The following is a 27232-nucleotide window of genomic DNA, read 5'->3' as shown; positions in this document are numbered from 1 at the left end:
TCTTATGAAAGGTCTGGATGCTAAGCCTTCATGACCGGGTTTCCTCGGTCTTGATGCAAGTAAAGATCGTCTCACCAAAGAAGGTCGGGACTGTACATGTCCTAATTAGGGGTTAGCTAGGGCTATGAAAACTGCGATGTAGAAGGGAAAAAAGTTCACTAGACGCTAAGGGGTTCTAGAAACAAGCATCAACAGGCCATTGGACTGCGAGGGTGGGTCTAAGGGACTCCATACCAGATGTAGACAATTCTCTATGAGGGGCGTGGGTTAGATTTAGTTTCAACGGGCAACTTTGACTGGCAAATAGACCTGCCTCTTCGGTGAGCCTACACTCGAGGAGTAGGCACTTCCACCAGGCCGTCCGAATGACTGGGACAAGCAAATCGAGGCCCCACTGAGCCGGCTCAGTGAACCGGAAGACCGAAGGGCGGTATTCAAGGTGGCAGCATTGCGATACCAAGTGGAAGAGGACCGATATGCCATTCTTCAGGCGCCCAGGACGGAATGCAGCAGAGGTTACCAGCGGCGAATGCGAATGCGTGGGAGAGGGAGAGCGGAATACGTCATGCGTCAGAGCGACAGAGCGACAGAAGCCCGAGCGAGACTTTGGCGCCCCCTCAGTCAGCTGATTTGATGCGGTTGGTGCCTGAGGCATGAAGCGCAATTCTGCCGCGACGCCGCGCCTCTCTCTCTCTCCCCGCATTTCCACATTTTGCCTTCAGAGCTAATCGGTGCCAGCGCACGGTCACAAAGTTGAAGCCACTCGATAAGTAAAAAGCACTACTACATTAAACTTCAAGTAGAAAAACAAAGTTGTTGAGTTTCTATAGGAATTTAGTTTAGTATATACAGTACTTGCAACTCTCAACGAAAAGGTAATGCGCTTAGATTGCTTGCTCACCTATATGAGAGTATAGTAGAGTTCCTTTGTACTCAGTATCTGCTTGCTCATGACGCTGAATTGAGGCTGATTGTACGGAGTACACAGTTACACAAACACGAACAAGTACACTAAATAAATCATGTGCTCATGGCCAACAACCCTTGACGGCTGGATGGCCTGAGGCAAGTGTGACGAGGCGGGAGTAGGTAGCCGTCCGTCTGATCGATGATCATCATCTCGACTGGACCGAGGCACAACCCCCGGGGCAATCCTCACTCCTCGGTTCTCCCTCCCCCCTCCTTGTTTGCAATTCTTTATGACTTCTAGTCACAGTTGCTTTCTTTCAAATCCTTTTAAATACTTCTCCTGAGCGTCTTCCATCCCACATCAATCTCCATCTTATCTTGATCTAGCGATACCCACTTTGCAGCTCCGTCCTTCTAGCCCTTGAACATGGCTTCTCCTCGTAAGCTTCCGTCGCTACCTACCCCGGATTCTACCACTGTCACATGTGTGACAGCTGTGGTACCCCCAGACGACTTTTCAAGACCCTTCCTGCTAACCACCACACTTTCAATATACAGAGCAAATCCGTACCACCCTCACCGATCTTTTGAAGATCAACCACCCCATCCTGCTGGCAGGAATGAACGTGGCCGCTGGGCCCAAGTTGGCCGCAGCGGTCACCAACGCCGGTGGCTTGGGAGTCCTTGGAGGTATCGGCTACACCCCCGACATGCTTCGCGAACAGATTGCCGAACTCAAGAGCTTCCTGAAGGACCAGAACGCACCCTTTGGTGTTGACCTGTTGCTTCCCCAGGTTGGCGGTAGTGCTCGGAAGACCAAGTGAGTAGTGGGACTAGTCTCGCATGTGATTTGCCGATCATCTGGATCGTATGACACGGTCGTCTTGTGGGAAGAACCGGAGTCGCTAATCCTGTCTCTCGTCAGCTACGATTACACCAAGGGCAAGCTCAACGAGCTGATCGATATCATCATCGAGAGTGGCGCAAAGCTTTTCGTTTCGGCGGTCGGTGTGCCCCCCAAGCATGTCGTCGAGAAGCTGCACGGTGCGGGCATCCTCTACATGAACATGATCGGTCACCCCAAGCACGTGCAGAAGGCTCTGGATGCCGGTGCCGATATCATCTGCGCTCAGGGTGGTGAAGGAGGCGGTCACACCGGCAATGTTCCCACGACCATCCTCATCCCCACGGTGGCCAAGCTGTGCCAGGGGCGGAAGAGCCCCTTGACTGGCAAGCCTGTGCAGGTGGTCGCTGCCGGTGGTCTGTACAACGGCAACTCCGTCGCTGCTGCGCTCATGCTGGGTGCCTCGGGAGTCTGGATTGGTACTCGCTTCATCCTCTCCGAAGAGGCCGGCGCTCCCAAGGCTCACCAGGAGGCTGTTCGTACCGCTGGCTTTGAGGACAACGTTCGCACCATCATCTTCACGGTACACTCACCTTTCCAGTGTTAACCCTCGAGTGACATGTGGCTAACAAGGCATAGGGTCGCCCGCTCCGCGTCCGCAATAACGAATACATCCAAAACTGGGAGGAGAACCGACGGGACGAGATCAAGCAGCTGACCTCGAAGGGCATCATCCCCGTCGAGCACGACATGGAGAATCTCCCCGACGATGTCGATGACTCGGTGCTTGAGAACGCACGCCCTTACCTCATGGGTAAGGTCGCTGCCGTGGTCAACGAGAAAAAATCCGCCAAGGCGATCGTTGACGAGCTTGTGACGGATGCCGCTGCTTTGTTGCAGAACGGCCACAAGATGCTTGCCAAACTGTAGATACCAATTTGCCTGATACCTATGTTGCATATGTTTCCAAAATTTTTGGCCTGTGCTAATCTGCTTTTTTTGCTTCTCGACGATGCTATCATACGCATTATAGCTATTGGTTATGACCCACTGAGTGATTGAAAACCCTTAGGTCTGTCTTAGATATAGCTTCAATCGACTGGGTGACTACTTGCTAGTACATAAACACATCTCTTTATAAGACTGGCGTTTGATTCCGTAAGGAAAATTGACCGTCCAAATAATTTGGAATAAGCTGAATATGAATATGCGCTCAGTTCTTCGCCCAGATGGCCCCTGCATATCCCTGGCGAGTTTCCTTCCTCTTGAATCAGCCTACCTCAAAGCTTTTACGTCTCCACCCGTCCAGCAAGTCATTTCTTGCGTCGCGTTCATGGTCGAAGCGAACACTGATACTGAACCAGGGAATGCCCATAGCACATCCAGCTTCTGTCAGCACACGCACCCCACAGCCATACAAGCAGTTATGTTACCACTGCACGCTTCCCCAGGACTGCGGATTCAGCAACTCGGTTCATGACAGGATCATAGAGAGCTGCCTTCTTCAACCGCACAGTACATTACTTGTTCGCATCCGCGAAATGATCTCACAGGGCTTACACTTTCGGAGCCAAAGAATGGCAATGAACTTCGAGACGGGCATTTGCTGATCAAAGGCTCCGATACTCAAGACAACACAAGCCGCCATGGCATGGCAGAGGAATTAAAATCTCTTGGAGGAATGTCCACGCCCGACATCTTGTGCTGAGCAGCCAGAGTGATTAGTTACACACGGGGACTCGTTTGCGCTTTAAGGAATAGTAATATTGTACAGTGCAGTAGGCTGCAGACCTCCGCATGTGTTGGTAGCATGAGTCACTTCAAGAATCATAATTCAACAAAGCCCCACGCCGCGGACCGCCTAACCATCGACAGTACAATGGATGATGATGTTTAAGACAGCATAGACACCGTGCCCCGGACCTGCAGAAACATCTGCTTTCCACCGACTTGTCACGATTCGCCCAAAGATGCGCCAGTGGTGATGAGATCAAGAATGCCGCCGATCAGCAGTCAGCTGGGTGGAACATGCAGCCCTAGGCTGATCTGCGATACATGTTTAGCTGAGGAACTTTGAATTTGTAGAATAAAGTGCTTCCAGCCTTGTACTGCACTCGTCCAGCATTTTCCATGTATCTACACAGAGAGGCGATGCTCGCTAGTCCCCTGGCTGACACACACAAACAGGCGCCTGGTTCTGGGGTACAGAGGGGCTCACCCTGGCGCAATACGAGAAGCGCAAATGCATAGGGCTGCTTGAAGTTCTAGGGGCTGTCGATGATGGCTTACTACGCTATCTTTTCAGGGTTCAAAAGGGAACGGGTGGGCATCTGCATCCTTCGCTGTTGCGGTGTCCCCCAAGCCATGACACGATGCGGTACCTTAGTGCTCGCGAGCCGACGGCCCGTAGTAGGGATCGGCATTCCTAGGCTCTGTGTGCTGTGCTGGCACCGTCTCGGGTCAGTCGATCCATGTCATATATACCACCGAGTAAGTTTATGCTAAGAAAAAAGTGTGCAGGAAGATCACGGCGGCGGCGGCGGCGGCGGCAACCACTCCTTACACTGGGGTGCTGAGAGAAACCTTGACAGGTAATTCTTGCCATGAGATGAACGGCTTGCGAAGGCCGCTCGTTGGCAGCCTACTTCATCTCTGGGCCAGGCTTACAATGAACATCTGATTTTCATGCGGCTCATACTCGCGCCGGGCTATCGTGCTGTGGACCGTTGCCCATCCACCCTCGGTATCATAGTTGTGCTAAGACGAATAATAAAGACGACGTATCCCACTTCGGCATGAGACAGGTCTCGGTCCTGCAATGGCATCAATGGTCGGTTCACTCCAAGGTTCACTTCGCGACGTAGGTACACCCAGCGCCAATCCGGCTTATGACCGTCCAAGGGCGCGCCAAAGCAGCCGGTCGATGTCTAGCGCATGAATCCGCGGACACGAGTCCAGAAACTAAGAAGAGCAATGCATACAGTACAGACCCTACCGAAGCTGAATCTATACGGACCTACCACTCGTTCTGGGAAGGATGCGCCGATGCAATCCCATGAACGTGACAAGGAGAAGGACATCGATTAGTGGATAGGCAGGACGGGCACGGGACGGGGGTATCGCCCCGATCTCCGGCGATCGTGTACATGTCCCGATCCATTTCTAAGGAGAATGAGGACTTGTCGCAATAGAAAAAGGGGGACGATGAAAGAAGGAGAGCACGTACTTTCACACGTTGACGACACTAGACAACCGGGCTAAGCTCGCGGAAGCGGCACGCGCCTCGGATACATTCCGTTGGCGTCTTAGGCTTAGAGTACATAGCTTTAGAACCTCCAGGCAAAAAGAAAAAGTCAATGTCGGTGTTAAGCTTTAGAGCTAAGATTCATTTCTCGGAGGAGTCGGAGAAAATGGACTCGTTGAGGAATGGCTCTTCGGATTTTAGACTTTCTGAGATGCAGGCTAGCCTGGATGTGGTATGATTCCAGGAACGATGTCGGCGGCCAGCCTACCTCGCGGGAAATGAATTCCCGGGTTGAGATTCATATCGCTAGATGCTGGGTCTACGGGAACGTAATCAGTCTACTCGGCGGATAGGTTGTTGTTACATAGATGATGCGTAGTTGACACAACCGACTGTTAGAGAGTGTGGGTTGAGTTTGTACGAAGTACATCTTGTGGATGGTTTAGGTATTAAGGGTCAAGCGGAAGGGAGTCAGAAGTCTATATATATGCTAAAGGTACGCAGCTATATCTCAGATGCACGGGATCGGACATTGGCCCCCGGATCTGTCGACCTATATGCGCGGTGGATATAGTCGTTACATATATTTATTAGTGATTCTGAAATGCTATCTCGCATTGATGAGCTGGCGCTACAGGGATCCCATGAAGCGAACAATGTCGGCTACTTGACTCTAACCCACGCCGTTAACGCCATCTTATTATTAGTGCCCTACATGAAGGAGACAGCGACGCACATGTTAGCGGCTGCAGTCTGCCAGTTCGAGGGCTAACAGCCGACACTAACCGGGATGTCTCCTTGCTGTAGGTCGTCCACGGAAGTCTCTCCATGCGGATACCCATCGCATCGATAGGCCTCTTCCTCGTGCAGTTTAATTGAGAGGAAACCTCCAATTAGACTAGGTAATGCTACACCACCACGCAACACTCCCTGCATGTCTGCCGATAGTCCACCTTCGCGTTACATAGTACTCCGTATTGGAGGTATTGGTGGTGGTACTATGTGCGGTACGTACCTAGTAACTATAGCATGTCAAAAATCTTCCACCAACCGCCTAGTCAGCCCAATCACATCGACCCCGAAACTAAGGTACAGAATGACTGATCCTTCGGCCAGCCCGCTCAGCAAGAACAATTAGATCCAGTGCCAGCGGTTCGGGTCTAGTTCTGTTCTTTCATCGGCTCGGCAAAGTACCCGCTGACTAACGGATCGGAAAGAGAGGAAATACTCGGTGGAAAAAGCTCTCACATCCTCGATGATTAGAGGTTCAATTGGGGAACCTGACTCAATTGAATGGGAGTGATAGGATGGATCAAATGCTATATGCACGCGAATGAGAAACTCGGGTCTTCAAGTTTGCTCGGGAACCCGAGCCGAAGAGGGTACAAGGTACAGGATGGTGGTGGCTGCAGTGGAAACGGTTCAAACCCGCGCGTGCTGCGCTGTCCTGTCACGCGCGCCCGCCAAGCCTGATGAGAGAGAGAGTTTTCCTCGGGAAAAGAAGCAAGAAGAAAATTCATCTCCAAGGCTAAAATGGGGACTTGGAGGAGGTTTAGATGGATCTTAAGGCGGGCCCAGATATTTTTTGGTCTTCTTCTTCATCTCGTAGGGGTGGGCAGTTTGGAATGGCCGGAGGAAGGATCCATATCAAGAACTCGATCATTGTAAGGCCAGTCAACGCCTTCATGCACTCCGCAAGTAAAGTGTCCCTTGAAGCGCGAGTCGAGAATTCCCAATGTTTCGCGGCATCAAGGTCATGACAACCGTCTGCAGTCTATCCTGGTGCCTGGTTCAATTGTGGATTGCATTTAGTAGTCTAGCTCTTGTCAACGTTACGGCATATCCGGGTCCTGATGCCTTTCCTTCTCCCTTCATGCTTGCTCTTTTTAGAATGGCAGCTCCGAGAGCAAGCAAGCTCGCACCAATGGTAAAACGAGGCGCCGCTACCGAAGTTTCGGTTGCCTTGGGTGGGCTTGGCTTGCTGGATTATATGGATAATTCTCGCAAGGCGTTTTCTTCCTAACACCGGTCGTATACTGGTTGTCGCGAACGGGAAGCTAGGAGCTTGGGTTCATCGGGAAATTGAATAAAAATTCGAGTTTTGGTGTATGTAGGGGCAGTGACAAACACAATTTCAAGCACAGGTGGTGAGTTGCTCAATTGAGGTAACGTCCTCGACTGCTTCCTTATGCACAATTGCACATCCTGAGCGGAGCGAATGATCGACGCGACTCATGACGGTAGCCCTGAGAGGATTCCCCATACTTAGATTAAAAGAGGCGAAGGGATGATGTTGGGGAGCATCAGAATTGCCAGGCGTCTCAGAGGGACGGAAGGTGACAGAAGCCGACAGTTTCAACTCTCCCGAGTCATCATTACGCTGGTCTGGGCGATTAGAGGCAAAAAGCTAGGAAGAATACGGGAGGACGGAAACAGCGGAGTGGGGTGGTTTTTTCTTGCACCGGAATCTGGTGGAGTGCGAAGTTCGTGGAGATCCACATGTTAATGCTCGACGGTACGGGTACAGTGCGGTACCTGAACTGCATGGTTGATGACAGTCTGAAGACTTACAGAGCACGACAGAGTTGCCAGCGCCACCAGAGACGACGAGGTGTAAAGCCATCGCACGGATAGATGAATAGGGTCGGAATGCTATACTAATAGGGGACAGACCTCCAGACGCTAGACGCCGCTGAGCAGGGGACGGAAATTGCCATGTTGCAACATCAAACAGGATCTGTCCCTTCCGAGCTGACTATGTCGACATCCCTATAGGAGATTGCGGCCGAAGTGCATCCAGAACCTCCTTTGTCTTGCTCATCTACGGAGTAGTTAGATGCGACATCGCCATCTCCGGGATAGATTAATCGCAGGTAGGTGAACTAGGTTATGTCCAGAAAGGACAATGCAGTTATTAGGTCGTGGCCCTTGTAGCTGAGCTGGCAGCAATCTAATAACTCTTGCGCTAAAGACTGGTATCAGGCAATGGCTGACCCCCGGAAATATCCCTGCCTGGACGGGTGAAGTCGCAGTACTAAGGTACTAGTAGTATTAACTTCCTAAGTTTCTTATCTCATGCTGCAGGCGACCAATCACCAAGAGGCGTGGCCAGCTGCGAAATGAACCGCCACGTTCCAATCAAGCAGCGTCGATGAGCCGGGGGTTGAATGCGCCAAGTCGCACGCATCTCTTGGTGCTATTGCTTGTCTGAAGCTTCGCTATCTGATAACGATGGATGACGGCGATCCCCGCGACCTGTCACGTAGAGAGGCCGCAAGCACGTAGGTTCCCGAAGGCGTGGGGTAATCGCAGAGTCTGGGGAAGAGATAGGCTGGTGCCGTAAGGGCCATGCACTGGAACGGGACTGGAGAATGCTGGACACCCTCAGTGAGGGGGTTTGCCCACTACTCCAGATCCCTGCGCAAACGCATGGAGCCGCGGGCATAGTCTGACGACGGACATGTCTAGTTTTATTAGCACAAGCTATGCGTTGGACCAGCGTATTATTGTATTGCAGAGGGCCATTAGTCAAGTCACTGAGGATGAATACGTGCGTGAGTGGCAAGAATGATCACCCAGGAGAGTATGAGTAGTCAAGACTCATCGGCGATGGCCGAATAATGAGAAGCATGATATCAGCATGAAGCAGATGTTCACTCCGTCTGAGGTAGGAGAAGATAAAGATGGAAGGGGAAGGCTGATATGGATAGAGTGCGACAGATAAGGACTGGAGGGCAGTTTGGCAGCAAGAGGAAGGACCGACTTCAAGCTGAGTTGTTTGACCACGATTTCCATCCTCATCTAGACCTGACGGTACCTGACCTGTATGTACGAACAAGCGACTAAGACCAATACATAACGGACTGTTATCATTATCAAATCACTCAGGGTTGGAGCCCAGATAGTCTCCCTTATTGCCTATCACCAGACGAGGTCTTATCAAGGGGTGGAACTCATTGCCACAGACCCCACTGTGTAGCAGAGTTTTGCGGGCCAATCCCGCCACGAGGGCTGTTGAATTCTGTAATTCATGTGGTGCTTATGTCCAACTTCCATCCAATGAAAGATTTTGTGGCTGAGCATTACACGGCATGATTGGGACAGGGCATAAGCTTGTGCGCACTAGGGCTCAACCAGGACCCAGTTGGTTCTGTGGGGCATTTTCCACCTCTTCTCGAAACCGGTGCAGTGCACCGTTTCCATACCATGGGCTCTCACTTGCAACACGCGACACTGATCCTGAATCCACGGGCCGGTTTCTTTTTTTTTTTTTTTTCCCTTAATCATCTTTTTCCCGTTTCTTCTTTGAGTTACGCGGTCGCGGCGGTTTTCCGACTCGGAAGCGATCATTACATCGATCTGGATCCGGTGGGCCTTCGCTCGTCTCGGACTGGTGTGGGCGTAACTGTGTGGTGGGTAAGAAATTATTCGCCATGCCTCTCAGAAAATCACTTATTAGACGCTTCGATCCCACCCCTCCTACAGAGAAAGAAAGAAAAAAGAATGAAAGATGTGGTCGTCGTTTCGTCTTTCCTCGTCCCTCCCCCTCCCCCCTTGAGTTTATACTCAATACTCGAGCTTTTCAAGCTCTTGTATATACCAATCACCCTCAACCTCGAGTCTTTAGTACTCAACCCTTTCAATCCAACAATCTTACACGCCGTTGAGATATACGCGTTACATCATGTTCGGTGGTATTGATTCGGAACGGGACCTTGAAAAGGCTCCCCAGGTGGCCAAGGCGCCTATGGATGACAGCAGCGATGGCGCTGTCCCTGGGGAAAGCTTCATGTACGGCAACTCGGTCTACGCAAAGCTTCAGCGGCTGGCTGGAAAGTTCAACATTGAACAACGAGGTGTCGAGCGTGTCCCCGAGAACGAACGGACGGATACCTCGTACTTCAACATCAGCAGCATGGTGTGTACCTAGTCTACTGCATTATGCTTTTGTCTTGCTGGCTCTCCGCCAGTGCTCACAAGACCGCCTCCCAAACTGACCCCTCGCAGTGGCTGGCAGCCAACATGGTGGTTAGTTCGTTCGCTATCGGTATCTTGGGACCTGAGAGCTTCGGGCTTGGCTTCGTTGACTCCATCCTCGTCTGCCTTTTCTTCAACCTGATCGGTGTCTTGACTGTCTGCTGGTTCTCTTGCTTCGGTCCCGCTTTTGGTCTCCGTCAGATGGTTCTATCCAGATTCTGGTTTGGGTACTGGCCAACAAGATTCAGTAAGAATCCCTCGCCTCTAAGCTTCAGACACGGCGTGCTAATCCAATCGCCGCGCAGTCGCTCTTCTGAATGTCTTGTCCTGCCTGGGTTGGTCTGCGGCCAACTCTATTGTCGGCGCCCAGTTGCTCAATGCCGTCAACAGCGACGTTCCTGGTTTTGCAGGCATTTTGATCATCGCCGTCTGCACACTCTTCGTTACTTTCGCTGGATACAAGGTCGTTCACTTGTATGAGTTCTACAGCTGGATCCCAACCTTCATCGTCTTCATGATTGTCTTCGGCATGTTTGCTCACTCTGGGGATTTCTGGAACATTCCCATGGGGACCGGGGCCGCTGAGATCGGCTCTGTCCTGTCCTATGGTGCAACCGTCTATGGTTTTGCTACGGGATGGACCAGTTATGCCGCTGATTATACCGTTTATCAGCCCTCGGACCGCAGTCGCCGCAAGGTTTTCCTGGCTGCTTTTGGTGGCTTGATCCCTCCTCTCCTCTTTACTCAGTTCCTGGGCATCGCTGTCGCCACTGCGGCCATGGTTAACGATGGAAATAACAAGTACGCAACTGGTTATGCTCAATCTGGAAACGGAGGCATCATCTGGGCTATTGTGGAACCTCTCGGCGGATTCGGCAAGTTCTGTCTGGTTATCCTCGCCCTCTCCATTATCGCCAACAACTGCCCCAATATCTACTCCGTTTCTCTCACGCTTCAGGTCTTGAGTCACCAGACTCAGAGAGTTCCTCGTTTTATCTGGGTGTTCCTGGCCTCGTGCGTCTCTGTTGCCGTTGCTATCCCTGGATACTCGCACTTCGAGGAAGTTCTCGAGAACCTGATGGACTTCATCGCCTATTGGCTGGCTATCTATTCCGGTATCGCTATCGCTGACCACTTCATTGTTCGCCGTGGCTTTGGTGGATACCGTCCCGAGCACTACGACAAGCCCGAGAAGCTTCCTTACGGCTTCGCGGCTTGCATCTCTTTCGCCTTCGGCGTCGTCGGCATGATCACCGGTATGAGTGAGACCTGGTTCGTTGGACCCATCGCCAAGCGCTCGCATGGTGGTGATATCGGTTTCGAATTGGCCATCTTGTTTTCGTTCGTCGTGCATGCTATCGTCAGACCTATCGAGCTGAAAAAGTTCGGTCGGTAAATGCGTGCAACTTTCTTACTGTCTTTTTATATACAACAATTTGGGAATGGGTTTTCTTGGGAATAGGCTATCGTCTCGTTTTTTTTCATGTCTGTTATGAGGAATCAGCTTGTCTATGGTGGTTCCCAAGTGGAACCAGACGGCTTCCGTCATGCTAGCTGGTGTTTTGTACATAGATATTATTGTTGATTCTAATAACTCCCGTGCAGCTGAGCCGGGAAGTCGAATACGAATGAAGTCATCATGAAAGTTTTTGCTCCGAGACTGAATTTTTTCTAAGGACGTTATCATTGTCTAGCAATGTCGTTCTGCAGCACATGATTTGCAGACACCCATTGTTGCTTTCCACCTCGAAATCCTAGGTATAGCAAACCCTCGTAACATCTAGATCCAGGGTGACTTGCACTAACTCCAACCCAGATCGAAGCCTGCGATTGGAACATCAACGACGACTACTCGACCTTGATGCCTCTTCCAGGCCATGCAGGATAACTTCGCGTGGTAATCGATAATAGATTGTTCCTCCCGGTGCATCTGCCTCTACGGCGAGCCTTCAATTTGTAATTATGGCTGGGATAGAGCCAGCATGGCCCATCATTCAGGCAGTACCAGATGCGAAGAATTGTAACCCGGTGACGGAAGCATGTCCCAGAGCATCTGTAATGGCAATGCATCGGTGACCGATGGTTGCTTGATGAGGTAGCAGTGCGCATGTTCATATACCAGTCATATTTGAGGAGTCGAAGATTAGTAGTCACTCTCCTGGTGAGTAAGTTTGTTAATATCTCAGCTCTTTACTTACTGCTCACCATCTACTGTGGTCTCTTCAAGTTCGTCGTCAGCTTTCGACACGTTTACAGCATTACTCTATCTGTTATACCGTCGAGGCTGGCTGTAGTTGATTTGACTTAAGATACGTCTGTAGACGAGTGTGGCCAATTGTGACTGAATTATCTGTCTACAAGATAACGGATGTAATGAGCAGAGCAGTCAAGCGAGGGTTCGGTGTCCTTAAGGCGTAAACATTGTGTTGATGAACCTCATCTAATGGTTCGTTCGCATGTCTTCCCTTGCCCAAGAGCGACGGCCCTCACGTGATCAGTGACCAAGCACCAGCCACGGCAGGCTGCGCCACTTGCAAATTGCCGCGCCGCGAACAAATCCACAACGGATTCATTCGCCTTTCATTGTGAAATCCAGAAAACTAGCAACCCAAGGCCCATACGCAACCCCCCTCTTTCCATCACACATACCACCCACAATGTCTAAGCTAGGAAAGTAAGCATCTCGAAAGCCCCCAGTTGTCATTTTCGCTCGACCCCCCAAAAGCGAAGATCCCTCTTTCCATCGAACCCCATTTCCTCTGACAATATTTTTTTCCCTGTCTAGCCGCGCCGACTGGGCCGACGACGAGGAGTTTGACGACCCCTCCGCCCTCCCCGCACAGCAGATCACGACGAACAAAGATGGCACCAAGACCGTGGTCTCGTACCGCTTCAACGACGAGGGCAAGAAAGTGAAGGTCACCCGCCGCATCAAGACCACCGTGGTGCGGGAACACGTCAACCCCCAGGTCGCCGAGCGCCGCAGCTGGGCCAAGTTCGGCCTGGAGAAGGGCCACGCCCCGGGCCCCTCCTTCGACACCACCTCCGTGGGTGAGAACATCGCCTTCCGCCCCAGCATCAACTGGAAGATCCAGGCCCAGGAGGAGGAGAAGAACCCGGAGAAGGGCAGCATGAAGGACCAGCTCAGGGACAAGAAGGTCAAGTGCCGTATCTGCAGCGGCGAGCACTTCACCGCGCGCTGTCCCTTCAAGGACACCATGGCCCCCGTCGACGAGCCCGCCGGCGGTGCCGGTGGCGTCGAGGGCGGCGCCGACGAGGGGGCCGCCGCCGCCGGCGGCCTGGGCGCGACCTCCGGCAGCTACGTGCCTCCTCATCTACGGAAGGGTGCCGCCGGCGGCGGCGAGCGCATGGCTGGCAAGTTCGAGAAGGACGATCTGGCGACTTTGAGAGTTACGAACGTAAGTCATCTTCTTTGCTCTTGCTGCGTTACTACTTTTTTTCCCCTTCCTCTCTTTTCTGCGGGGGTGGGTGGGGTGTGGGATGAGCAGGCGGTTCTGTGTGTCTGTGTTGGCGACGGTGACGACTACACGCACACGCATACACCCCACCTACTCACTCAAATCCCTTCAAGGGAATTCTCACCTCCCGCGGAAAAGAACCGGGGAAAACTGTTCGCACCCCATTGCAAACAAACTCAAAAACTAATAACTGCAACAGGTCAGCGAGTTGGCAGAGGAAGGCGAGTTGCGGGATCTGTTCGAACGCTTCGGTCGTGTCACCAGAGTCTTCCTGGCCAGAGACCGGGAGACCCAGAGAGCCAAGGGTTTCGCCTTCATCAGCTTCGCGGACCGCAGCGATGCTGCCCGTGCCTGCGAGAAAATGGATGGCTGTAAGCTTCCCCCCCCCCCTTCAGCCTCTCAAGAAAACGAAAAAGAACTAACATCCTATCTCTTCTACACAGTCGGTTACCGCCACCTTATTCTGCGCGTCGAGTTCGCCAAGCGGGCTACTTAGATTCCTATTACCTCGTTTTTTCGTCCCCTAAACTCTCGCACCATCCCCCTTTCAAACTCATTCCCATCTTATTTCCGGTTCACGACACCTTGGCCGCTTTCCGTCAAGAAGCGGGTTTCCTTCATGATGACTTCAAGGATCCCTCAACTACTACTTCCTTTTCTTTGTATTGTATGATCCGATCGATAATGATGAATACTGAAAAAGGATTCCAAAGTGTCGATTTTTCTGCTAAGCTTCTTGCGTACATATATATAAGTGTTGTTGTGTGCGCACATTTGGTCGAGGTCTATACAAAAAGCAAGGGAAACCCCTCCCAAAAAAGAAGCAGTTGTCTCCTTTTCTAGTCATCCTCTTCACAATCCTCCTCTTCTTCATCCACTTTCTTGATATCTTTGCATGGTTTCATGTCATGGGATTTGGTTTTGATTATCTTCCTTGTGACTGGCAAGTCGGCTAGCTTGCTTGTTTCCTTGCTTGATGGTCTTCTTTGTGGTCTTCCACTCCCCCCCCCCCCGGCTTTAGCTTAGTTGAGTTTTCCTCCTCTTTTTCCTTGGATGGTTCGAGGGAGGCGAGGTTTTGCTTTGCATAAAGAAAAGTGCTCTTTTTGACTAGGTTCTGAGACGAGATCACGTTGCATTCAGGGTTAGCGTGGGCTTGTAGGCATGTCCCAATGATAGAAAGTCTGGTTCGACGTGGCCTTTACGATCATGTGAACGTAGGAGTAGACAGTTGCAAGCTGGGAAAGGGAGGGAGAAGGGTCAAGATGTCCCAATCCCTTCTACCAACCTCCGCAAATGCCCCCGGCAGGACTGTTAGTCTTCTTCGTAGATGCATTCATTCCCCTCCTCGGCCTCACCCCTGGTCCACTGTGCAGCAATTGCTTATGAAACTTTGTCCGATGAGTCAATCTACATCATTGCCAGCTGTTCTTCCCCTACCCACCAGGATTTTCTGAAAAGAATCCGTAGACGGGGCCAGAAGCGGGGCGGGGGGCGGCACTCTAGTCCAGTAATCGGCCAGAAAGGCTGGGAGATGGTTATAGGCCCCCACAGTCAGAGGAAGTGGCGGATGGGCGTTGACAGGCTGCGGCGAACAAACTATCGAAGTCAGTTTGTCAAGGCTATACTTACTGTATACAAGCTTCTGTCAGGCTGAGAAATGGCCTGTGGGCTAGGCCAGATGGTCAAAGAAGGATCAATAATACTCATGAGCTTCTGAGATTAGCGCTGCCCCCTCCCCAATCCGCTTCACGCACACCAACCCGCTATCTCTCTGCAAGAATCCCTTGTAAACATGGCTCTTTCGTAGATGCCGCAGGATAAGGCGCTCCTCAGTGGCAAGATCGGGGTCATGCCACATCTGAATTGGTCGATCTTCACGCCCAGGAGGGTAAGCATGACCAGACGAACAAGTATCAACATCAGTGCGTGATGACCTCCGCCCAAGCCGTCTGCCATTCAGATAAGCCAATGCCTGTTTTCTGGGGCGAGGCGTCTCGCCAAATCAGCATGATGGAGATGTATAGAATCTACCTTCGCAAGTGCACCAATGGCTATTGCTCGGAAGGTATGTGGATGGTGTGCTGACTCCGTCCGACATTGGTTACATTGCATGGACACGGTGTTGGATAGTTCTGTCAAGAATGGTCTTGTGTATCGCCCTGCGAGTAATTCCGTCAACTGTTGATATGCTCTCCTTCTGAACACACTCGCGAGCTCCTATCTGTGTTACCCTCGAGAGACAACTGAGCTGGCACTGGCCATTCACTGGAAGAGCCGAATCCCCACGGGACTCAGCATATCCGTCTCGCCAAATGGGCGTCTTGCACGCCACTCTCATCAACGTCACCTACACCAACCTTACCCAATCAAGTATAACGACCGTCCTATCCGGTTCGACTTGGTCGAAGAAGCAGATCCCATGGCTGAGAGCCAGCAGGCATCATACCTTCTCGGCTTTTTTTTTTTTTCGGTTCGTATTCCCTTGAGCAAATGCCTCGAAGGCGTCGATCAGCGTCGGTCCTATGGCCCTGTTCGTTGCTGCTGAGACTCCAAGGCTATACTCTACCGCTCGAGCGTCCGATCGAATTGAGTGGATGGGCATGACAGGGTGAATTCCCCGGCCAAACCTGGCTCCTTCTGCAGTATTTTCAGTTATGGACCGGCTCTTAGAGTTGCTGCTCGCGTTGACCTCGAAAGAAGTCTTCGCCGCGAGCGGGAGAATACCCAGAATACCAATTCCAGGCAGCAATTGATCCTGATCCCGTCGAGTCACACAAACAAGCCAGATTTGATAGCAACCCAACCAACGAAGACGGCCACGCGGAATAAGGAACAACAACACTAACTTGGATTTCCGGTACAAATGCCGAATTCCCTTGACAAGGTATTAGCCGCAGTATCGTCAGGTATGAGAAGAACGATTCGGATCAAAGAGGGTTTACAGACAAGAATTGGGATACAGCTAGGACGGAGCTGTTGAGATGGGTTTCGTCTATACACCTTGGCTCCAGATGCGCAGCATTCAAGGAGCAATAGCGGCCTGGCTCCTTCGATATTTCCAGAGATCAGTGGCATTGACTCAAGGACAGCCCAGTGTGCTGAGGTCGCCGTGGTTTAGCTCTTCAGTTCAACCGGGCAAATCACAAGTAGACCGGGAAGAACCGGTATACCCTCGGACCCGACGCTACCAGAGAAACCAACGATGCTCCTGCCTAGAACACGCGCGTAGTAGCACCTGTGCGTCCGCCACGGTATATTTCCTCTGGTAATGATGCTCAACCGCATATTAGCTCGACCACTGAAGAAAGCTGCTACAGCTTGAATTGAGATATAGAACCGGATACTCTCGGAAGGCTACTTCTGCCAGAACCGGCTGCCCGGTAAGAATGATCGGATAGAAAGGCTAATATGCAAAGAGATGATTGTAATCCGCATAGCAGCCCAGGTAATAGAGCCAGGATTCTGTCAAGGATCCATTCAGTTGTAAAGTCTATTGAGAATCCCGGAGATTAAAGCCGAATGTTCTGGACTCGCCCCAAGTGCAGCTGCTTCGATCGGCAAGACGACGGCCTGGCGGGGCTTTGTTGATAGTCCAAACCGTAATATCGGCCGTCTGCAGCCCAAAACATGTCAGGACAGGCTTCTTTGCCCCAGTTTGGATTCGAAAATGTACTGTAATTATCCTGTGGTTGCACAGGAGGCTGCATCGGGAGACGTATCAGCCACTAGCACGGGTAAAAGTCAGCAAGCAAAAAGAATGGATCGCGTTCTGATTAAGAAAGACCAGAGCCGTGCATTAATCGGAAAGGAACCAGTGGGCGCAATTTGGTAGCGATGCTACTTCTGAGACAGGTCCAACACATTCCCACCCAGGTTAGAGAACTGGGCCCTCGTTAGAGCCTTGTTCGAACCTTAACGTAGGAACGGTCATGAATAAATGAACAGCTCCTCAATCCGAGTCTTTCGGGACTGGACTCCAGTCGAATAAGAGAAAAGAGAATGAACAAATGCCTTCGAAGATGCTCTGTTATGTCCATCGGCCAACGTAATGATGACTCCGTTAGGACTGGCCTCTCTGATTCGCGAGCTGGGGCTCTGGAAATTACCTAGCAGCCCGATAAAGTCTTGGCCCAGTACTCTGTAACTGGAACAAATGCGAAGTTTTTTAAGGTTTGTTGCTTAGGTAGACACAGCCCTGTCAGCCATATCTTGGAGCAGAGGAAGGAGATGTTCGGGGCGTTGTCGGTACCCGGCTTTCGTTCCATCGTTCTATCGTTACCAGGACCAATAGAGCTCAGTTCCTGCTCCGACGAAGAAAGATGACACCGCACTGGCGCTGACTATCATGATGAGCCATAGAAACAGAAAATTGTGGAGGAGACGGACGACTGAATCGGTTGTTGGTTGTTGGCGCAATAATAACAATGGTTGTTAAATGGTTGTAAATAAGAAGGTACCAGTCGGCATGGCACTAATCCCTTTCCAGCAATTCCCTGCACGTGCCATGAACCCTCCCGGCACTAAGAGGATTTGCCCATGGCCCATAGCCCATGGCCCAGTGATTCTGAAATTCTGAATTAGTTTTGATAGACTAAGGTACAGTACACTCCTACTACTTATTTAACACTTACTATGAACAGTTAGTACGGTCGGTACCTATACATCTGTAATGTATTTAGTCTCCCACAACCGTTCTTGCTTTTGTATCCGCGATCACGTTTGTGGAAAATGCATCCCTGCAATCACCATGTCCAATTGTTCGTCCTGAAGATCTCAATGGGTTTGATTCTGTAGATTGGCATTGGCACGGCAGAGTTCTCGAGTTCTCTAGTAGAGAGATCTCATTCTCATGTTGAGATGCGCGTGAGATCATACCGTATCTCCTTTCTACCATGGGTCCATGGGTCCATCGATAGATCATTATCCCAATCAGCGGGCCCAGCTCTCAAGTTAACCCTGGCTTGAAATAATGCAACGTCCTTCACGTCCCAGCCTTGTCTTGACTCTCGACCCCCTCCCCCTCCCCCCACCCCCCTGTTCAAGGTTACTATGGGATTCGCGCCGCATCCCGCGGGCACGTCCTGCACGACATCCATCCTCCACTAGGGACTGACTCTATACGCAGAATTTGCAGTCCTTCAATGACTGGCTTCGAGGGAAAAATCTCACTCGGACACTACCAATGATGACTTCTTGGCGGCTTATTTCAGCACCGTGCATATCACATCTGGACCAACTAGCTTCCTGCAGGTCTGGCCGATCATCCAGCCACAGAAAACCTCTCCCTTTAGGAAGAAAGAGGGGGGAAGGAATAAGAAAACATTGACCAAAATGTCCAGATGAAATAACAAAAAACAAAAAAAACAAAAATCCCCCACTTCCGCAAACTCCATTCCTTTCCAGATCCAGTGAAGTCACTTAGGCTGTCTTACCTGGCAGTGGGCCTAATCAATTCTGGAAAACATGCTGTGCGCAGCACATGTACGCTCCACACCGAGAATCGGTAGGACTGGAAAGGGGTCATTGTCGCTGAAGTGCATGCGATTCGGTCAAAATATCCAACCGAATCAAAAGAGGCATTCTATCCATGCTACTGCAGTTCATACAGGCTGCATATCTGAAGTCATGGTTTTCTCAGGCTATGTCGGTGAACGGACAACCACCACGGGTCACGGTATTCAAAATCGACCGTTGGATCGAAATCTGACGATCGCCCTCTATCCATGCAAGACTCGCTGTTGCTCGTGCCTTGAGAATATTCAAAGATTGCGAGGGAAGTGATCGCAAAGAGGAGACTTCTCTTGAACATGGCTTCTTTTTTTTTCGGGACCACTTACCCGGCACGGTATGGCTAGACGGCGTACATCGACCCTTCGTCGACAGCCCTGAGAGCTATTGGCTATCTGCATCTGCCCAAGCTCAGTAGTGTTATCGACAATCCCCATCATGGGACTGGGGTCTGCACGGATTCCCGGGGCAATGATCGCCGCGAATCGGTTCTAGTACCATCTTTTTCGGTCTTGCTGCACTCTGCCGTTCGTCGGGTGCTCACACACTAGGACAGCTGACTTCAACAGTAATGTTCTGTATGGAGTATAGAACAGTTCACCAATCAAGCTGCCGGTTGAACTATGTCGAAGTTGGAGTTCATTCCACACTGAGTTTGTGCAGCGCTAAATTTGCCTGGACTTGGGTCAGAGAGATGTCACATGGAATCTGACCAATGTTGTGTGTCTCCAACGGCTTTTGACAGGGTCCAGCTTTTTTTCGCGTTTTTCTTTTTCTTTTCATCTTTCCTGCACTAGTTGGGATGAGACGTCAATCTTTCCCTCGAAGGTCATTGCTCTGTTTCTGGTTGAGGGGTTTACCCTTCTTTCCTTTTTCGTCCTTGAGTCGAAAAAGAAAAGAAAACGATGCGCATCAATTTGCGGACGAGAACGTGTTGAAGAGAGGGAGGTGGAAACTGAGGGCACGCGCGCCGCAAGACAGACAGACAAGAAGTATCAACAGAGAACAAGCCAGAGGAGCAAGGTCAGCAATGAACAGCACAAGGCTTTTATCTATCAACCTGCACATCAGGAGTACATAAGCTTCTTCTTCTCAAAGGCCAGGTGCACCCATTGTAATCCACTGTTCTTTATTCTTGATCTACGCAACAGTGAAGTTGGAACAAGGAAAGTTTTTGGGCCCTGGCATGGTCTAGCTCAACAGCAAACTCGTGGCGAGGGTGGTATTTGTTCTCAAGCTTAAATGGGTAACCTGGAGCTTCAGGGCTTGTGCACAACGATCCTCTGCAGACCATTTCCGCCGCACAACTACCAGGGTCGCTTATTGGGTGCCGTAAAGGGGCCAGCCTAGGTAGACAACGGAGACTGAAGTGCGCGTCTTGAGGGTGTGGGCAGGAGGAGGAACCGTGAGCAAAGCATCTTCATCCAACATCCAAAAAATCAATATCAAGCGAGCAGTTCCCTCGCAACAACTGTCGGTTCAGCCCTGCCTTTTTCTCTGGATCATTCGGCACTGGAGAACGGTCTCAACAATCCTCGACCTTCCGGGCCCTGCGCCAGGTCTTCTATTTAATCTCCCGAGGAGCAGGACTCTATTGTCTCCAGCCGCCGTCCTCTTGACGTGGATTACCGACTTTCTGGGACCACCGATCTACATATACATAGGGTTGCAGCTGAAAATGAAAACCTGCATCAACTGATGCAAGATAGTCTCCCTCTGCTGAGCTGAGCACATTCCAGTGAGTCTCATCATCTCTGTTTCCTGTTCTCTCGCATCGGGAGTCTCCGTGCCTCTCGTCTTTTACTTCTCATTCTCCTCCTTGGAGTTCGGCCTTGGAACTACGCTTTACTTCGGAGCCGAAACAGTGTCATTCCTAGTGATACTTCTCATTGCCATGACATGAGTCATGGAGATGTCACTGGCTGCATGAAACCTACAAGCTTTGGTGTTTTGGAAGACTTTTCGTCAAGACCTGCTGGACATCTGCAGCGCGATGGCTAGCAACAGGGGTGTATTGGCTCCGTTCATTGTCTACGTCAATATTCCCGTACCGTTCATAAACCTGCCAAAGGCCTCCATGTCTTCTTAGTCACTGTCCTCGAGGGCATATGTTGATGCTGCTTTCATGCTTCTTTTTTTTTCTCTCTCTTCTTCTTCCCACCCATGCTGCTTATTGGTTTCAGCTCTTCTCAGCCCGTTTTCTTTTCGGTGGTCTAATGCTTCTACATCACAAACCCAACCCCCCTTCATTTTATATCTCTTCGCAGGGGTTTTTAGCGACAGGCCTGCTTAATGGGTTTGGCTGTTTCTTTGAGATTTCATTGCTCTATGCCTTTTGTTTCTCTAGCAGGTGTGTCTCTAATAGATTAGCCTAACTCTGCTGCCTTGAAGCTAGGATCCTATTGCTCGACCAGAACGCTGAAGGCGGACAATATCTCCGGGTAAGAGCGACGACCTATTCCAAACCGCGCGGTTGCGAGCCTCACGGGCAGGCCTCACTGACAGCATCTAACAGCTGCGCTCTCACCCTATTTAGTGTCATCCAGGTCTATTGTTGACAAGGTCCTTTCGTCGCTGCTCAGCTTAGGCTGACAATCAAAATCGGAGACGCCCCAGGCACGAACCCGTCTTTGAGCTTAGTTTGCTAAACCCTCAAAGGTTTATCTATTGATCTTCGTGACTCTTTTTCTTCTTTTATCATTGCTGGCTTTTTTGCCCCCTGTTCTCTCTCTCCCTCTCTATTTTTCGCTTATTCTTAAGGAGGTTTTCTATCTTTCGAGGTAGTTACCCTTCTGTGGCTTTTCCCAATGAATCATTGTAAGTGGTTCTGTCTCTTATTTTCCTGACATTCCTTACCCTGGCACCTGGCAAGATTTCCGTCATTTCCATGATGCGGTCTCAGCGGCCGACTAGGCTCGTGACCTCCCCCCCAGTCGTGATTACTTCTGACGGCAGCCGATCTACATCCGTGGGAAGGGTGACGTTAAGATTCTCTTTTGTTCTTTTTTCCTACCTACATTTCAAGCTTCTATTTCGGTTACACAATTTCAGAATGCCCGATTTCCTTGAATTCGCATGACATCAAGGATTACTGCTTCCTACTTCCTTGGCTAACAGGGAGTGAAATTGAACCCTTTCCTCCATGCTGGTCTGGCGGAAGCTAAATCTTCTTGTACCTTTTTGTCAATTACTATTATTCATTTTCATTTCCTTTTCATATTTCTTCTAATTTCTTTTTCCTTTTCCTTTTTTTCTTTTTTTTTTTCTCTCTTCCGTTTCTTTTTTTTACTTTTTCATTTCTCGCTCTCATCCACTGCCTCTCTCTCTCTCTCTCGCGTGCGGGGAGGGAGAGAGAGAGAGCCAATGTGGTGATAGTATTTCTCTATGTCTTTCCTTCTCTATTTCTTCATGCTCTCCTCCATTATTTTCCCCTGCTGGCAACTGTCCAAAGCCATCCTGCTAACCATGGGTTTATTGTCAGCAACTCTTCTGCAAAACTCGTTTCCACTGGATGGTCCCCTCAATACTGACGGAGACTACGCGGGGGCGCAACGGCCGTTTTCTGGATCGACAGCTTTTTCAATGGACGAAGAAGAAAATACCCGGAGAGGTGGCGCCGTTGGCCATCCTCTCGCGCAGCCTGTCTCAATACCTGCTACCAACGGTTTGCGATACAACACACAGCAGACTGCACTGCAGGATGTACCGTAAGTTTAGTTCTCTTTCAATCCAGGCTATCCTCGTGCTCCACTTGTCCCGCTTGCAGCCACTAGTTGCAGCATTTCCTTCTTGTCCAAACAGCCTGACTACCGAGTTGCTCGCTGTTCAACTCACCCTCTCTCTGTGTTGCTGTCATGCTGCTTCTGCCTCTTTGGATTAGTCCTTTTTATTTTATCTTATTCTATTTTTCTGGATTGGATTTTCTTCCTTTAAACCTCTGAATACTTGTCCTATTATTATCTCATGTTCATTTTCCCAATTTCTTCTGATATTCCGTTTCGGCCTGTTATCCTTATTTCATCAAAGGTTTGGGTCTGGTAGCCTGTTGCTTGCAGAGTGCATTAACTTGTTGCTCCCTGGTCACATCCTTGGACCCTTCGCCTCGCTTCTGATACGCTTGTACATGCCTTGCAATCATGATGCGTTGGAAGCCAATGAACTATACCTGGCCTTTCTGTTGTCCTATCTTATTTTGGCCCTCGTTGCCGCCATTCTCTCCAGACTTTTTGACACCTCCCCCACCGACACAGCATCATGACTAAATATATTCACAGCTACGCAGCGTCGCCAACCATGATTATGAGCCCTACTGACTCGTGCTCTGGTTTGTCTCCATCTCGCCCTAGCCATCTGCTCTTCGTCTTTGGCTGTTTGAGCTCGTAGCTAATGGGTGTGCTTCCTAGCAGAGACCTTCTCTTCCACATCCAATTCTATCTACTCACATTCACCCGGCCTATCCTATGATAGAATTTCCGATTTTAGATCCCATCGAGTACCCCCGGCGCTGTAAGTCTTTCTATAAACTCGATGATTCATTCTCAACATGGGTTGATTGATAAGAAAATTCTGGGATCCATTTAGTCAACCACCGACCAACATGTCGCCCAGCGTACCATCGCAAGCCACTGCAGTTTCGGTGGGGAGATCCGACAATTATTCAGGCTATGCACTTCATCGCGGAACGTTTCCATCATTGTCTGCCCTACCCGAGATGAGTAGGATGGCTCCTTATACGACAACACCAAGAGCACTCGAGGGTCCTGTCGAGCGTTCTCTTTTTGGGCAGTCGACAAACCTGCTGATCGATCCTGTTCAGCGCTTGGCGCAGCCCATGACGGATGCACCTCCGTTCCATGAGACCAATGTCATTCACCCCATCATCTCAGGCAATCAAACAATTAGACCTGAGATACAAGCGAAAATTCACAAGGGATTTTTCCAAGTGGACGAAAAGTGGACCTGCTATCGCCGCAACTATTTCTCTGTCTCGTGCTCCTTTTCTTTATGCCCTATGCCTCACGGTCCTCTTTACCTCAAATTTTCCGAGCAATCAACGGCAGAGCGCATCCTGTCATTTTCTATGTCTATTTCGGCAATAGTAAATGCACAATGCGGGGAGCCTCGAGAGCTGGTTCAGCACACCCCGAAACGAGATAAGCAGTCGGAAAGAAAACCAGGGAAGATCGTGCTTCAACCGTGCCAACCTTCGCCATTAGCCCTGGGCCACGGTGGGGCATCCAGCAGCAGTCCTCACGGCTACTCACTCACACAGTCGGCCGGAATACCGATGGAGTATACTTCCACGTACGCTGGGACCCCGCAGCCGTCACAGCCCCCAACACAACACACTTTTGAACGCATCCAATTTCAGAAAGCGACGGCAAATAATGGCAAGCGACGGGCTCAACAGCAATACTACAATCTGGTGGTAGAGCTATATGCAGAAGTCTCCCATCCGGTGGGTGGAACTGAGACCCAGTGGTTTAAGATAGCCCGCCGACTTTCTCACCCCATGGTCGTTCGTGGTCGCTCCCCGGGCCATTACAAAGATGGCCGACGCGATAGCTCAACGAGCATGGGCCCAGACGGGGGGAGTGGTGGCTCGGGCGACGGCACCGGAGGCGCTGTCCTACCCCCGGGCATAGGACAGGCTGCACGGTCTCACTTGACCTTAATGCCGTACGACGCTTCTCACCGCGGCGGTCCACATTATCCTCGCACCGATTACCATCAACTGACAGCGGCAGACCAGTCACCGCTCAGCGAAAGCCCGCATATATCTTCATCTTCCTCATCAGCGTTCGACCTGGGGCTCATTACGGATACGATGGACCCCATGGATTCGATGAAAAGTACGACTGGTATAGATTCATATCAGGATCCTGGCTACCATGTTCTGAATGGCCGAAAGCCCGGCAGCCAGTACCGCCACCACCTGCCCTCTTTTGACTACGACTCAATCACTAAAAGCAGCGACGAGACCGGCAACGGGTTCGCGGACACCTACGACCCTATGGTCTCGTTTGTCCCCAACGACCAGCATGAGTCGTCGCATTATCTGAAACAACCTTCTCGAATGGCTCCAAATCTCTTCCACCATTCCACGAGCAGTGGGTATGATCCTGTCTACTCAACGCGTGCCAGCGACGGCAGTCCTTACGGTCGCTTTTCAAACTCCCAGAGTCTGTGCGCTTAGCAGTTGGCGTTTTCGGCTTGACCCTGACTTGCCCTTCCCGTTACGCTCCTTTTAGCTGATGAACCTGGACCTCTAGTCCTGTGGACTGCGTTCTCTCCTTGTACCGCCTCCTACATCCCTTCTCTTCTATTCTCAGCCTTCTCTCATTGAAAGCTCAAACACGATCACTATAGGCAGGATCAAACTTGACGGGTCATTCTGGTCGCACTTTTGCCGTTATTTTGTCCTTCCTTTTCTTATTCCTCTTCTTCTTTCTTTCTGTTTCTCCTTCTCTTTCCATGTGGATTATTGTGAACTATTTTTCCTGGTGGGGAAAAGAAAAGATTTTCGGATGCTTGTGATGGACTTTCCGAACAAAGCCTTCTATGTGTTCGATATAGACTGACAGCTTGAGTTCATTGACATTTTCCATGTAGCCAAGGCAAGCGAAATTGCATTGATTATTCGAGAGAGCTAACCTATGCGAGCCTCTTCTTTGTTGCTTTGTCGAGGAGTTGCTAAGGTTTCCGCCTCTACCCCAGCCCATCAGGTTCATTTCTTTTTGTGTCTGTATTGACTTTTAACCCATAGCGGGTCTCTTTCCTTTTCCCCCGCGAGGAGTAGTAAGCCACCAAGGACCTGCCCTCCCCCCTCCCAGGGTATCAGATCAGGGAGACAGAATCCCCTCCCGCGATAAGAAACCCCGATAATAGGGACAACAAACGCATGGAGTCTGAGCGAATGCACGATAAAATCCAAGAAACAGGGAAATGCAACCTTCGCGGCCCAATAATTGGCTCTGGCGGGGGTTCAGAAATTCTCCGATATGTTGCCCTACTTAGGACTAATTTGAGGGTCGCCGCTGTCAGGCCAACCTAATGATGCATGTCAAACCGACATGGGGGTGGGAGGAAGGGGAGAGGGGAAGATCGAGAGTGTACCGGCACGGAAAAAAAGCAATTAAAAAAAAGGAACAAAAAAGAACCGAATGATCCATACTCAAAGAAGCAAATGAACAAGCCTGCCAGATGGTGGAGGCAATTGGAAAAAATGAACATCTGGCTGATATCCGTTTGTGATAGGAGCAGGGGGGAGGGGGGAGGGAGGCGGATGTGCCTCTCAGTCGAAAAAGGCTGGACTTGCTTGATCTCCTCCCAGGCTTCATCTGCCATGCGCCATTCCCCGATCAGTTCAATGGACAAGATGGACAAGGAGGCTTGGAGGAGTGGTGGTGTCGGGGAGACTCCAAGAGAGAGAAACAACAGCAATAGGAAATAGAAGGAGAGGGAGGGGAAGGAGTCGGGAAGGGACAGAGTCAGAAGAGCTCAGTCAGCCCCAATAATGATTGATGATGAGGAGGAGGAGGAGGAGGAGGAGGAGGAAGATCGACAAACTTTGGAAGACTTGCTTCCATACAGACAAAAAGTAAGAAGCATGTGTATGTGTATGTACAGTACTTTACTTTGTGTACTTCCGTACAATGAATGGACGGGATGGTACGGTACCTGCCAAGTTTGGCGGCCGGCCAGCAGCAGCAGCAGCAGCAGCTGGTGCTCACTGCTCATTGACACTGACTAACTCTCTTTGAGTCATTGAATCTCACCTCCTTTTCCCCTTCGAGCTCCCTTGCCCTGCCACTTCCAGTCCTTTCCGTCTCTTCTTTGTTCTAATTTCTTCCTTCTCGTTGTCTTGTTGTTGTGTTTGTTGAGTGGAGAAAGTGGAGTGAGTGGGCGCTCTACTCATACCTACAGTCAACGAAGTCAACGAAGTCAACGAACCACTAGTTACAGTTTGCCCGGCAATTCGTCTTTGACTTCCTTTGCGGCTCAACGGGCTTGCTTGCCACCCCCCTCCCCCTCCCCAACTCCATAGCCTCCGATCTCTCGATTGAGTTCAGACGGTACTTCCAGTCTCGCCCATCGCGTTTCAGTTCAGTCCAGTATATTCCCGTCTCTCGGTCCTCAATTCACCGATCCATACGCGCGGTCCGGGATAGAGATGCTTCCTTCTTCCACAGCTGCGGATGACAAGACTGGAGCGACGTCAAAAAAAGAACATGCGACTAACGCGATGATCGCCCACCCGATGCGTTCCAT

At 50.6% G+C, this 27232-nt stretch overlaps 6 protein-coding genes across 6 annotated transcripts; all 6 read left to right on the top strand.

Annotated features, from left to right (window-relative positions):
• The first annotated feature begins 1153 nt into the window (after positions 1–1153).
• BO95DRAFT_441505 (nitronate monooxygenase) lies at positions 1154–2881 on the top strand. The gene is made up of 4 exons (XM_025586188.1): positions 1154–1349; positions 1468–1729; positions 1835–2336; positions 2393–2881. The coding sequence occupies exons 1-4, from the start codon at positions 1337–1339 to the stop codon at positions 2681–2683; spliced, it is 1068 nt and encodes a 355-aa protein (XP_025443580.1). The 5' UTR covers positions 1154–1336; the 3' UTR covers positions 2684–2881.
• Positions 2882–5601: 2720 nt separating this feature from the next.
• On the top strand, positions 5602–6135 carry BO95DRAFT_430649 (uncharacterized protein; the record flags this gene model as incomplete). The annotated part of the gene is made up of 3 exons (XM_025584972.1): positions 5602–5735; positions 5868–6004; positions 6026–6135. 3 exons carry the CDS (start codon positions 5602–5604, stop codon positions 6133–6135), a joined length of 381 nt encoding a protein of 126 aa, XP_025443579.1.
• A 513-nt stretch (positions 6136–6648) lies between these two features.
• BO95DRAFT_89815 (uncharacterized protein) lies at positions 6649–7152 on the top strand. Its single transcript, XM_025592320.1, has one exon. The coding sequence runs from the start codon at positions 6733–6735 to the stop codon at positions 7018–7020; it is 288 nt and encodes a 95-aa protein (XP_025443578.1). The 5' UTR covers positions 6649–6732; the 3' UTR covers positions 7021–7152.
• A 2529-nt stretch (positions 7153–9681) lies between these two features.
• On the top strand, positions 9682–13949 carry BO95DRAFT_452098 (uncharacterized protein; the record flags this gene model as incomplete). Its single annotated transcript, XM_025588124.1, has 6 exons — positions 9682–9915; positions 10005–10221; positions 10280–11246; positions 12760–13393; positions 13653–13824; positions 13897–13949. 6 exons carry the CDS (start codon positions 9682–9684, stop codon positions 13947–13949), a joined length of 2277 nt encoding a protein of 758 aa, XP_025443577.1.
• An 8519-nt stretch (positions 13950–22468) lies between these two features.
• Positions 22469–22672, top strand: BO95DRAFT_335975 (uncharacterized protein; the record flags this gene model as incomplete). Its single annotated transcript, XM_025581937.1, has 1 exon — positions 22469–22672. A coding segment is annotated over one exon (204 nt), but the record flags the coding sequence as incomplete, so codon positions are not given.
• A 479-nt stretch (positions 22673–23151) lies between these two features.
• Positions 23152–25589, top strand: BO95DRAFT_89651 (NDT80 / PhoG like DNA-binding family protein). The gene is made up of 3 exons (XM_025592319.1): positions 23152–23285; positions 23368–23467; positions 23522–25589. The coding sequence occupies exons 1-3, from the start codon at positions 23216–23218 to the stop codon at positions 25155–25157; spliced, it is 1806 nt and encodes a 601-aa protein (XP_025443575.1). The 5' UTR covers positions 23152–23215; the 3' UTR covers positions 25158–25589.
• The last annotated feature ends 1643 nt before the right edge of the window (positions 25590–27232 follow it).

Source organism: Aspergillus brunneoviolaceus, assembly GCF_003184695.1.
Source record: "Aspergillus brunneoviolaceus CBS 621.78 unplaced genomic scaffold BO95scaffold_23, whole genome shotgun sequence".
NCBI lineage: Eukaryota > Fungi > Ascomycota > Eurotiomycetes > Eurotiales > Aspergillaceae > Aspergillus > Aspergillus brunneoviolaceus.
Note: the sequence above shows the minus strand (reverse complement) of the source record. Positions and strands in the feature narration are given on the sequence as shown.

Coding starts and splice junctions, on each gene's coding strand:
- BO95DRAFT_441505 (XM_025586188.1), top strand. Junction 1,730..1,834: donor GGTAGTGCTCGGAAGACCAA/GTGAGTAGTGGG, acceptor GTCTCTCGTCAG/CTACGATTACACCAAGGGCA. Junction 2,337..2,392: donor TTCGCACCATCATCTTCACG/GTACACTCACCT, acceptor AACAAGGCATAG/GGTCGCCCGCTCCGCGTCCG.
- BO95DRAFT_89815 (XM_025592320.1), top strand. CDS start 6,733: ATGTTTCGCGGCATCAAGGTCATGACAACCGTCTGCAGTCTATCCTGG.
- BO95DRAFT_89651 (XM_025592319.1), top strand. CDS start 23,216: ATGACTAAATATATTCACAGCTACGCAGCGTCGCCAACCATGATTATG. Junction 23,286..23,367: donor CCCTACTGACTCGTGCTCTG/GTTTGTCTCCAT, acceptor GCTTCCTAGCAG/AGACCTTCTCTTCCACATCC. Junction 23,468..23,521: donor CATCGAGTACCCCCGGCGCT/GTAAGTCTTTCT, acceptor TTGATTGATAAG/AAAATTCTGGGATCCATTTA.